This window comes from Nomascus leucogenys, chromosome 9, assembly GCF_006542625.1.
Source record: "Nomascus leucogenys isolate Asia chromosome 9, Asia_NLE_v1, whole genome shotgun sequence".
NCBI classification, from domain to species: Eukaryota; Metazoa; Chordata; class Mammalia; order Primates; family Hylobatidae; genus Nomascus; species Nomascus leucogenys.
In genome coordinates this window covers 10,074,622-10,087,624 of record NC_044389.1, presented here as the reverse complement: position 1 = coordinate 10,087,624, position 13,003 = coordinate 10,074,622, and the positions used below count along the sequence as shown (strand labels likewise).

Below are 13,003 nucleotides of genomic sequence, written 5' to 3'. Positions count from 1 at the left end.
TTGCTGTGCGGGGCTGCATGGCATCTTGTTTATAAGTGGCTTCTTACTCTGCCCTGCAATGAGAACATATTCTGGCTAGAGGACACTTGAGTCTGGCTTTAGGCAGTGGTCTCCGATTAAAAGTGAGCAAATTGCACTTCTGGTTTTATACGTCAGTCTCTGAGTTTGGTTACAGTGAGTCATTCTCAAATTTCCAAACATTCATCCACCTGGGCCTCTGAGGCTCAGGGTCAGGCTCTGAAGCTGTGCTCTTCTATAAGGCAGGGAATCACTGCAGAGGTTCCATGAAGAGACCTGTCAGTCCATTTGTGTTGCTATGAAAGAATACCTGAGGCTGGGTAAATTATAAGGAAAAGAAGTTTATTTGGCTCATGGTTCTGCAGGCTGGAGAGGAAGCATGGCACCAGCATCTGCCTATGGTGAGGCCTCAGGTTGCTTCCACTCATGGGGGAAGGAGAAGGGGAACCATGTGTGCATTGATCACGTGGCGAGAGATGAGCAAGAGGGGAGTGGGGGAGGTGCCAGGCCTCTCTTTAAGGACCAGCTCTCATGGGAACTAATAGAGCAAGAACTTGCTCATTACCAAAAGGAGGGCACGAAGCCATTCATGAGGCATCTGCCCCCATGGCCCACACACCTCCCCCTAGACCCCACCTCCAGCATTGGAGATCACATTTCAACATAAGAGTTGGCAGAAACAAGCAAACCATATCCAAACCATAGCCAGAGCCTAGATTTTTCTCTATAAAAACAAACTCATGAGGGAAATTGATTTGGATATGTAGGCCCAAAACCCCACGTTGTCTGTAATTCTTTCTTTGTGCCCTTCTATATTTTCCTGTATATTTCTTTTCTGTGTTGTTTCTGCTTCCTCCAAGAATAGTTTATATATTACATGCATAGTTTTCCCCAAACTATTTTCTCTACTTCATTATCTAGGCACCTCGTCAAGACTCAAGGAAATGGGATTGTATGGACATTGTGTGGCTTTGGCGGTTCTGAGGGGTTCAGAGAGACCCCACTGGTGTGGAGAGAGCATCATGGCCTCGCACCTCGAGCATCCCACAGTCTTCTTCAAAGAATTTATTTGTTTTTGTGCCTCGACTTTACAAGTTCATTTGAAATGTCAGTTTCCCTCCCTGTGTCTGGGGACCATTTTCTGCCATCATCAGAGCATCTGAGAGACCCAGGCCTCTTCTCAGGCTGCAGGAGGATACCAAGGTGTTGTGCTGGGCTCATTTCTATGGTAACCTTCTTTACTCAAAAGTGGGGAACAGGCTGGTCCTTGGCCACCTGCTACAGCTATGACATGATGTAACTCAGCGAGTCCCCCTCTTGTGTTTGAGCTCAGTGCAGGGAGATAAAAAAGCGGACTTCTGCCAGTGTGCTCCAAGCTCATCATGGGGTGGCTGCAGTCTGGTCTCTAGGAAAAGAACACATTTTTGATAATGTATTGAAATAGAAGTATTTTTCAGTTATAGAAGCCAGTTTTTTTTTTAAATGAAATGAGAACCTCTTAAAAATAAAAACCCAAACCAGCTTCAGACTCTTCCATCATTATTGACAGATCCCTTCTGGTTACATAGCATGGGTAGAAGTGGAAAAATCAAGAGTAAGCACTCTTCTGAGAGAGGAACTCTTTTCCCAGTTGGCAGGAACAGCACAGGCATTTAAAACTTCCAGAAGTGGCTTCCAAGATCATCTGGGATCTAGTCATGTCCAGGTATTAAATATGTTTACCTAAACAGGTGCCCTCTGCCACTGGCTCTCCTGAGGTCTCAGGGACACTCCCTCCCTCCAACAACTTGGGAGCCGTTTTTATTTTTGGTAAAGGGAGGTGGGAAGAAAGGGGCAGAGCTGAGAGGATGGAGTGAGGCGATGTGCGTGCAGTGTACAGAAGTATGATCCAGGGCTGCTCTCCTTCCTCACTGTCTGCTGCCACTCATCTCTGAGGGGTACTGCATCGACTGGGGTTCCCCAGACAAATAGAACTAATAGGTGTGTGTGTGTGTGGGTGTGGTGTGTGGTGTGTGTGTTCATGGGTCTATATACATCTATACTTATGTCTCTCTCTTTCAATATATATTATGTGTATATTTTAATATATATATAGAGAGAGACATGGATATAGATGTATATAGAGAGAGGTTACATCACATAATCTATATATAGAGATTGATTGATTGATCGATTTTAAGAAATTGGCTCATGATTGTAGAGGATGGCAAGTCAAAAATCTGCAAGGCAGGACAGCAGCCTGGAGAAGTAGGGTAGAGTTGGTGCTGCAGCTTGGGTCTGAAGGTGATCTACTGGCAGAATCCCCTTTTCTTTAGGAGGAGTCAGTCTGTTTCTATTAAAGCCTGCAACTGATTAGATGAGACTCACCTACATGCTGAAGGGTCTGCTGCTTTATTCAAGGTCTACTGATTTAAATGTTAATCTAATACAAGAAATACTTTCATGGCAGCATCTAGAATGCTTGACCAAATATCTGGGTATTGCGACCCAGCCAAGTTGACACATAAAATTAACCATCCCAGACACCGTTCCCACCACTATCCCAGTGGCTTGTTAACAAGGCCTTCACCTGTACCCTCTGTCTCCAGGGCACACTATCCCATTGAGAACAGTGCAGGGCAAATAGGAAGAGGGACAGCCTGGTAAGAATGTATTTGTTGGTATGCCTTGACTTAACGAGTTTGTTTGAAATCAGAGGGTTCTTTTGTTTGCTTTCAAAGTGAGTTCTCTAAAAACTCTCCATTGGGATGGAGGGAGGGAAACAGCAACATTTGGGCTTGTTCTCTATGTGTTTATGACTGTGCAGCATCACCTGCTGTATTCTGTCAGTAAAGATGAAGGAAAAGAGTATGAAGCTTTTTGTAGATTCCCTTGTTTAATTAAAAATGCACAGACTAGACATCAAAGGCGCAGTTTTCCCACTTTTAAAGAATTTGCGATCTTACCAGAAACAAATTACCCAACAAAATGTTAGGCATTGAAGTTACTGAAATCCTTAAGATCATTGTTGAGTGAGAGTGTGGTGAATTTTAATCCCTAAAAACAACTCAGTTTCAAGGCACTGAGTAACTACTAAGATCAGCATATTGCAATCCTAAAACCTGACAGATGTAGTTTGGAAATGATATTAATTTCTTCATAAGAGCACCTGCTCAAAGCAATGTGCAATGGGACCCAAAATTTAGAAACTAAAATTAAAAAAGTATATATATGAGAAAAACCAGAGATTGATAGTGAGAATAAGTAGAGAATGGTAAAAAATTTATCAGAGTGCAGATGTAGAATGTTCTTTCATAGGAATATAATTTGCTGTAGCCAAGGACAATCTATCTACTATAACAATCATGCATATTTTACAGTGTGATTATGATAAAACTTTAAAGGCCTAGTCTTTTGTTTCTACAATGTCAATTTGAAGGAGGACTTTGTATCTATTTCAACATTAAATGAGTATCAATTTAAGGGTTTATCTCTTCAACAGCTTGGATCAAAGCTTTTATAGCCCCTATTAAAGAATACTGTTAAATGCTTGTGATTCCTGAAATATAAGTTTGACACATAAAATGTGCTGTGATTTAGAACAGAGTTAATTAACAGATGTATCTTTTCATGCATAGCCTTCAGCACTATTTTTTATTGTGACTTGAAGGAATAGATTATTTAGTTCTCTCTCTTTTTTTCCTGTTAAATATTAATAAAACACTGATAATATGAACAGACTTAGTGAGTACAGAATTGCATATATAAAAGGTACTGCCCACAGGTTGTATTCTAGGCCAAACTGCTAGCTACAGGAGAAAGTGACAGTAACGTTATGTTATTATTAAACTTAGGAAAAAATGGAAACATGATTCTTCAATAAATATTTATTGACTTTACCTATGTGCCAGACATTGATTTTGGTGCTGTGAAGTCAGTGGTTGATGAGATTGTGCCCTAGAACTTCTATGCTGGTGAAACTTGCTCAAACCTTCCTGGGAGCATCGCCTCACTAGGGCAGACCACCAGAGGAGGTAACTCAGGCTCAGGTTTTTAACTAGGTAAACACAGTACAGGTCTGAAAATACATTTTCCATTAACTTCCCTGTTTTTCTGGAAAATGTTTCCTTCTTTATTAACAATGCAATGTTTGCTTCCTAAGTAGCCCTGTAAAGATCTAATATAAATGGACACAGTTTATCTAGTCAGTCTAAGACTAGGTTATCGTACAAATTACAGCTTTTTTCCCACAGGTATATAATAAAACTTTCATAATTTTATGAACATTTGCTAAATGCTTTCTTTGCTTTATTGACATTTATAGTTTGGCTACTCACTCAGATTCCAGTGATTTAGGTAACAATGGAATTAAAAAAATCTTATCCAGTGAGTTCTTTTTAACCCCAGTGAACTATAGCTTCGTAGAGTAGTAGAACTGGGAGAGACCTGAGAGATCATCCAGTGTGTTGTCAATCAGGAGACGAAGACACTGTGGCCCAGGGAAGGTAGGGGACTTGTGATCAAGCAGCTGAGTGGTACCAGAGTGGTCATTGGTTCAGCCTCGGTCTCGTGGTCCTGTATAGAACTCACACTATGATGTGAAGGTCTCTGATTGAGTTTTTGTTCATTTATCATAGGTGACAGACCACCCTGGAAAAGAAGAGTTTTGTTCTCCTCCCTATGCTCATTATGAAGTCCCTCCAACTTTCTATCGGTCAGCCATGCTCCTTAAGCCCCAGCTAGGATTGGGTGCAATGTCCCGTTTACCATCTGCAAAGAGCAGGATTCTGATTGCAAGTCAGAGGTCTTCAGCGAGCGCCATCCACCCACCAGGACCCATAACAACAGCCACCAGTCTCTACACTTCCGATCCTTCAGGTAACCGATCCAACAGTTTCTGCCTTTTCCTGCTGTACGTTTAGATAGTCATCATGTAAGATGGTGATAATTGTCTAAAATATGAATGCCTTTCATCCTTTAAGGAGAGCCTTTTTCTATTCTTCCATCTGTCTGTAGGTGCAGACATTTGTGAAACTCATCTGTGTGCAACTGTCATTCTTCATGTCACCTTTAAACTGATGGCCCTTGTTACTGCCATCCAGCTTTTCATAGTTTCTTCCTTCTCTAATACGCCCTATAAAACAAGGCTCAGAAGTTGTTTTCTGTCAAGGGCCAAAGAGCAAATATTTTGGAGTATATAGGTCCTAAGGGGTTAATGTCATAACTGTTTAGGGCCTTGGTCCATTTGGTGATGAGACAGAGAGAAGGTAGAGCCAAAGAAGTTCCTGACTCACTAGGCATGGGCTGCAAAAGAGAAAGCCATGGAGAAGAACTCCGGGTTTCTGGCCTGAGCAACTGGAAGAATGGAGTTGCCACATAGAGAAGTGCGTTTAGAAAGGCAGATAAGAGTCAAGCAAGGACATGAGAAGGTTGAAATGTCTTTGGTCATCCGGCAGGATACAGCGTGGGATTTATGGGACTGGAGTTTAGAGGACAGGACCTGGCTAGAGATATAAAAGCGTTATCTGTAGGCAGAGAGATGATATTCAAAGCTGTGATGCTGTCCTTCACCAAGCTGCCATTGCTGTCCCCCACCACTGCACCTTCATCAGGATGTTATAAATTTGATGTGAACTTGAATTATGCACCTTTGAAATAGTATGATGTGACAAATGTTCACAGTTTTACTTTATGCACAAAATGTGGAAAAACTTCAAAGTTATAAAAATAATCTTAGTTGAGTTTGTTTTCCAACAGTCAAGGTTTTAAGACTATACTACTGCATAAAAATACCACTATGATAGAGACAGGCAGATCAAATTCTTCTGAGGCTGGCTCATTCATATTTACACATTTTTGTAATAAGGGTGTCACTTCTTCAAAGCTCAGTTCGGTCCTGGAAGTACACATATGAGGGGCTGCCTCCATCCTACTCCTTCAGGACTCAAACGCTTTTCCTTGTGTTTGTGGGTGTCTTAATTTAGAGAACAATGTATGTTCCCATGGTTGATCATTGGACACCCAGCAAAACTAGTAACACTGATGGGTATCACTCGTACAGGGCATGGAAGATGTCACATGCCGCCTTAGCGCTGTTGGGGGGATCACCTGCCAGAGGCTCTGGGAGAATGAGAGGTTCTTAATTTGGAGACTGGGGAGCTTTAGAGGGCAAGGACTCAGCTCCTTTGGCCCCTGAGCTCTTGAGCCAGGCCAGTAGCTCTTGGCTTGGCCTGGTCACTTGGCTGATTGCAGGCAGCAGGCCCTTTCCCTTGTCAGACAGCTTTGCGAGAATCCCTGGTGCCTCCATCTTCAACTTTGGCAATATGCCTCACTAATTCTCTTCTTTTCTTTCTGCTGAAACCTTTCCATTTTTCTTCGTGTTGTCCTCAGAGATATTCCCTTGCTCCTCAATCCCTGTTTTCTTTTTATTTCACAAGAGACTTAGATGGTTCACTGAACACAGAGTCAAAGCCATTATCCACCAAACACTATTGATGGTTTCCTTTAACTTGAGATCTAGGAGGCTTAACTTTCAGACTGTCCCAGGAAATGAAGAGAAATACCTGGAATAAAAAATAACTTCTGGAATAACAAAGAAAAAGAAAAACCAGTCTTGGCGTGTTGGCTCACGACTGTAATCTCAGCACTTTGGGAGGCTGAGGTGGATGGATCGCTGGAGGCCAGGAGTTTGAGACCAGCCTGGCAACATGGGGAAACCCCATCTCTACTAAAAATACAAAAATTAGCTGGACTTCGTGGTGTGTGCCTGTAATCCCAGCTACTCTGGAGGCTGAGGCACGAGAATCGCTTGAACCCAAGAGGCAGAGGCTACAGTGAGCCAAGATCACACCACTGCACTCCAGCCTGGGCCACAGAGTGAGACTGTCTCAAAAAAACAAAAAAAAGAAAAGAAAAGAAAAACCCAACAGCTAAGATTCCACATGGAGGCACTGTGAGTACCTTCCCAAGGCCACTCTCAGTTTGTTCCTCCATTACAAAAAGTCCTCTGACGGAAGGGAGTGAGGTTCACCTAAGACTCAAATTCAGAAAGCTGTGGTGAAGAAGAAACACTTGCACTTTTTGATAATTATGTATTGTACATTTACCACGTTTTAGCCCAAATCTCAAAGGTAAACAAGGACAGATTTGTTTACATTAAAACTAACCTCCTTAAAATTATGCAGTCAATTTTAGAGTAAGTGTGATGTGGTGCTGAGAAGAATGTATATTCTGTCAGATTGGGGTGGAGAGTTCTGTAGATGTTTATTAAGTCGGCTTGGTCCAGAGCTGAGTTCAAGTCCTGAATATCCCTGTTAATTTTGTCTCGTTGATCTGTCTAATATTGACAGTCGGGTGTTAAAGTGTCCCACTATTATTGTGTGGGAGTCTAAGTCTCTCTGTAGGTCTCCAAGAACTTGCTTTATGAATCTCGGTGCTCCTGTATTGGGTGCATATATATTTAGGATAGTTAGCTCTTCTTGTTGCATTGATCCCTTTACCATTATGTAATGCCCATTTTTATCTTTTTTGATCTTTGTTGGTTTAAAGTCTGTTTTATTAGACACTAGGATTGCAACCTTTGTTTTTTTTTTTGCTTTCCATTTGCTTAGTAAATATTCCTCCACCCCTTTATTTTGAGCCTATGTGTGTCTTTACATGTGAGATGGGTCTCCTGAATACAGCACACTGATGGGTCTTGATTCTTTATCCAATTTGCCAGTCTGTGTCTTTTAAGTGGGGCGTTTACCCCATTTACATTTAAGGTTAATATTGTTATGTGTGAATTTGATCCTGTAATTATGATGCTGGCTGGTTATTTTGCCTCTTAGTTGATGCAGTTTCTTCATGGTGTTGATGGTAATTACAATTTGGTATGTTTTTGAAGTGACTGGTACCAATTTTTCCTTTCCATATTTAGTGCTTCCTTCAGGAGCTCTTGTAAGGCAGGCCTGGTGGTGACACAATCTCTCAGCATTTGCTTGTCTGTCAAGGATTTTATTTCTCCTTTGCTTATGAAGTTTAGTTTGGCTAGATATGAAATTCTGGGTTGAAAATTCTTTTCTTTAAGAATCTTGAATATTGTCCCCCACTCTCTTGTGGCTTGTAGGGTTTCTGCAGAGAGATCCACTGTTAGGCTGATAGACTTCCCTTTATGGGTAACCCGACCTTTCTCTCTGGCTGCCCTTAACATTTTTTCCTTCATTTCAACCTTGGTGAATCAGATGATTATGTCTTGAGGTTGCTCTTCTTGAGGAGTATCTTTGTGATGTTCTCTGTATTTCCTGAAATTGAATATTGGCCTATCTTGCTAGGTTGAGGAAGTTCTCCTGGATAATATCCTGAAGTGTGTTTTCCAACTTGGTTCCATTCTCCCTGTCACTTTCAGGTACACCAATCAAATGTAGGTTTGGTCTTTTCACATGGTCCCATATTTCTTGGAGGCTTTGTTCATTCCTTTTCATTCTTTTTTCTCTAACCTTGTCTTCATGCTTTATTTCATTGAGTTGATCTTCAGTCCCTTATATCCTTTCTTCTACTTGATCGATTCAGCTATTGATACTTGTGTATGCTTCACGAAGTTTTCATGCTGTGTTTTCAGCTCCATCAGTTCATTTATGTTCTTCTCTAAACTGATTATTCTAGTTAGCAATTCATCTAACCATTTTTCAAGGTTCTTAGCTTCCTTGCATTGAGTTAGAACGTGCTCCTTTAGCTCAGAAGAGTTTGTTGTTACCCACGTTTTGAAGCCTACTTCTGTCAATTCGTCAAATTCATTCTCCATCCAGTTTTGCTCCCTTGCTGGCAAGGAGTTATGATCCTTTGGAGGACAAGAGGCATTCTGGTGTTTGGAATTTTCAGCCTTTTTGTGCCGGTTTTCCCTCATCTTCATGGATTTATCTACCTTTGTTATTTGATGTTGGTGATCTTCAGATGGGGCATCTTTTTTGTTGATGTTGATGTTACTGCTTTTGCATGGGCATCCTTTTTGTTGATGTTGATATTATTGCATTCTGTTTGTTAGTTTTCCTTTTATCAGTCAGGCTCCCTCTCTGCAGGTCTCCTGGAGTTTGCTGGAGGTCCACTCCAGACCCTGTTTGCCTGGGCATCACCAGTGGAGGCTGCAGAACAGCAAAGATTGCTGCTTGCTCCTTCTTCTGGAAGCTTCGTCCCAGAGGGTCACCCTCCAGATGCCAGCCAGAGCTCTCCTGTATGAGGTGTCTGTCTGCCCCTGCTGGGAGGTGTCTCCCAGTCAGGAGGCATGGAGTTCAGGGACGCGCTTCAGGAGGCAGTCTGACCCTTAGCAGAGTTCCAGTGCTGTGCTGGGAGATCTACTGCTCTCTTTAGAGCCGACAGGCAGGAACATTTAAGTCTGCTGAAGCTGCGCCCACAGCCGCCCCTTCCCCCAGGTGCTCTATCCCAGGGAGATGGGAGTTTTATCTATAAGCCCCTTACTGGGGCTGCTGCCTTTCTTTCAGAGATGCCCTGCCCAAAGAGGAGGAATCTAGAGAGGCAGTCTGGTTACAGCCACTTTGGGGTGCTGCGGTGGGCTCCACCCAGCTTGAACTTTCCAGTGGCTTTGTTTACACTGTGAGGGGAAAACCACCTACTCAAGCCTCAGGAATTGCCCCTCCCTCACCAAGCTCAACCACCAGGCTGCGGTCGGGCCAGGGGTGCCGGGCCTTCCAAAGCCACCGCTTCATGTAGGCCAGGTGAGCCTCGGAAAAGCCCGGCTGGGTGATGCTCAGGAGTGGTGGGCTGTTGGGAAAGCGCCTCCAGGCCTCGGAGACCATCTCTCTCTGGATGCCCGCGGCGTAGTCCCAGCTAGGAGGAGCCTTGGGGAGGGGCCGGGTGTGGACTCAGCGCTTCCCATTGACATAGAGGACTTTGTAGCAGTCCTCGACCTTGGAGCAGAGGATGGGCCTGGACCACATAAGCTGGTGCTTCTGGGCTCGGGGTAGCACCCTGGCCTGGGGCCAGCCCAGGAGCCAGCTCAGGTAGCTGCCCATGACAACAGTGCAGTGGTTGGGACTTTCCCTTAGAAATTCAGCTGCCAGAAGTTTCCAAAGTCTGCGGCTGGGGCCAAGTGTGCAGAGCTTGGTGACCATTGGAATCAGGACACCAGAAAGTGCGCAAAGCATCGTGCCCCGGGCACCCTCTGGCCATAGGGTCCCGCGAGGGTGGGGCCGGTGCCTCATGGAATCAGCGACCTCACAGGGCGCAGCTGCAGCAGGGGAGGGCAGCACCCAGACCATCTGGGGGACCAGGGAAGCTCAAGCTTCTGTCCTTCCCACTAATGGTCCCAGTCACTTGGCTCTGGGCAGAGGGGCCTACCAGCTGCCTCTAATTTTGTGCCTGACCTTTAAAGGTGGAAGATAGAATTTCTGCCAGGTCCTGAAAACTGCAGATGCCTGTTGACAAAAGGGTGCTCTCTTTGATCAGTGTGAAAATGAACACGATATACGTGGATACTCTTTCAAGGAAAAACAAATCATTTACTCATATCAGTAAAGGTGATATGTGTTTCATTCTTCTAGGATGGATGTTAATGTCACTTTTTGCAATTTTGCTCTTAAGAAAATGGAGTCATCAGGTTTTGTTTTAGCATAGGCAATGTTGATTTTATGTGGATTTCCCATTATTTCCAGCCTTCCTACATCCATGAATAGATTGTCTGTCACTGAACACTAATGTCATTTCTCTCATTTAACTTTTATTTATTTTTAAAATATTATTTCAGTAGTTTTTCTGGGAAAGGTGATGTTTGGTTATATGTATAAGTTCTTTAGTGGTGATTTCTGAGGTTTTGGTGCACCCTTTACCCAAGCAGTGTACACTGCACCCAGTGTGTAGTCTTTCATCCCTCACTCACCTCCCACCCATTCCCCAAAGTCCCCAAAGTCCATTGTATCATTCTTATGCCTTTGCATCCTCATAGCTTAGCTCCCACTTATGAGTGAGAACATACGATGTTTACTTTTCCATTCCTGAGTTACATCACTTAGAATAATGGTCTCCAAATTCATCCAGGTTGCTGAGAATGCCATTATTTCATTCCTTTTTAAGGCTCATTAGTATTCCATAGTACATTTGTATCACATTTTCTTTCTTCACTTGTTAATTGATGGGCATTTGGGCTGATTCCAGATTTCTGCAATTGCGAATTCTGCTGTTATGAACATGTATGTGCAAGTATCGTTTTCATATAATGACTTCTTTTCCTCTGGGTAGATATCCAGTATTAGGATTGCTGGATCAAATGGTAGTTCTGCTTTTAGTTCTTTAAGGAGTCTCCACACTGTTTTCCATAGTGATTTGTACTAGTTTACATTCCCACCAGCAGTATACAAATATTCCCTTTTCACCACATCCACACCAACATCTATTATTTTTTGATTTTTTGATTATGGTCATTCTTGCAGGAGTAAGGTGGTATGGCATTGTGGTTTTGATTTGCATCTTCCTGATAATTAGTGATGATGAGCATTTTTTCATATGTTTGTTGGCTATTTATATATTTGAGAATTGAGAATTGTTTATTCATGTCTTTAGCCCACTTTTTGATGGGATTATTTGTTTTATTCTTGCTGATTTGTTTGAGTTCCTCATATATTCTGGATATTATTCCTTTGTCAGATGCATAGTTTGCGAAGATTTTCTCCCACTCTGTGGGTTGTCTGTTTACTCTGCTGATTATTGCTTTTACTGTGCAGAAGCTTTTTACTTGAATTAAGTCCCAGCTATTAATCTCTGTTTTTATTGCATTTGCTTTTGGGTTTATGGTCATAAAATCCTTGCCTAAGATAATACCTAGAAGGGTTTTTCCAATGTTATCTTCTAGAATTTTTGTGGTTTCAAGTCTTAGATGTAAGTCCTTGATCCATCTTGAGTTAATTTTTGTATAAGGTGAGAGATGAGGATCCAGTTTCATTCTTCTTGCCAATGATCCGAGCACCATTTGTTGAATAGCGTGTGCTTTCTCCAGTTTATGTTTTTGTTTGCGTTATTGAAGATCAGTTGATTGTAGGTATTTGGCTTTATTTCTGGGTTCTGTATTCTGTTCCATTGGTCTATGAGCCTATTTTCACACCAGCACCCTGCTGTTTTGGTGACTTTAGCCTTATAGTATCTTTTGAAGTCAGGTAATATGATGCCTCCAGATTTGTTCTTTTTGCTTAGTCTTACTTTGGCTATGTGGATTCTTTATTGATTCTATATGAATTTTAGAATTGTTCTAGTTCTGTGAAGAATGATGGTGGTATTTTGATGGAAATTGCCTTGAATTTGTAGATTGCGTTCGGCAGTGTGGTCATTTTTACAATATTGATTCTACCCATCCATGAGCATGGCATGTGTTTCCATTTGTTTGTGTCATCTGTGATTTTTTTTGGCAGTGTTTTGTGGTTTTCCTGGTAGAGGTCTTTCACCTCTTTGGTTAGGTGTAATATACTCCTAAGTGTTTTTTTGTGTTTATTTATTTGTTTGTTTCGCAGCTGTTGTGAAAGGAGTTGAGTTCTTGATTTGATTCTCAGCTTGGTTGCTGTTGGGGTATAGCAGTGCCACTGATTTGTGTACATTGATTTTGTATCCTGAAACACTGCTGAATTCATTCATCAGTTCTAGGAGCTTTTAGGATGAAGTTTAGGGTTTTCTAGGTACACCATTATATCGTTGGTGAACAGCGACAGTTTCACTTCCTCTTTACTGATTTGGATGCTTTTTATTTCTTTCACTTGTCTGATTGCTCTGGTTTGGACTTCCAGTACTATATTGAATAGAAGTGGTGAAACTGGGCATCCTTGACTTGTTCCAGTTCTCAGCGGGAATGCTTTCAGCTTTTCCCCATTCAGTATAATGTTGGCTGTGGGGTTGTCATAGATGGCTTTTATTACCTTAAAGTATGTCCTTTCTATGCTGATTTTGCTGAGGGTTTTAATCATAAAGGGTTGGTAGATTTTGTCAAATGCTTTTTCTGTCTCTATTGAGATGATAATGTTATTTTTGTTTT

General features: G+C 42.2%; 1 protein-coding gene across 4 annotated transcripts in view; it reads left to right on the top strand.

The window, feature by feature from the left end:
- MTUS2 (microtubule associated scaffold protein 2) overlaps positions 1-13,003 on the top strand; it is a 690,072-nt gene that overhangs the window by 220,763 nt on the left and 456,306 nt on the right. For all 4 annotated transcript variants that reach the window (XM_030818580.1, XM_030818583.1, XM_030818581.1 and 1 more), the window contains one exon: positions 4,635-4,875. In XM_030818580.1, coding sequence (XP_030674440.1) covers positions 4,635-4,875 — 241 coding nt within the window. The remainder of the gene's footprint in view (positions 1-4,634; positions 4,876-13,003) is intronic.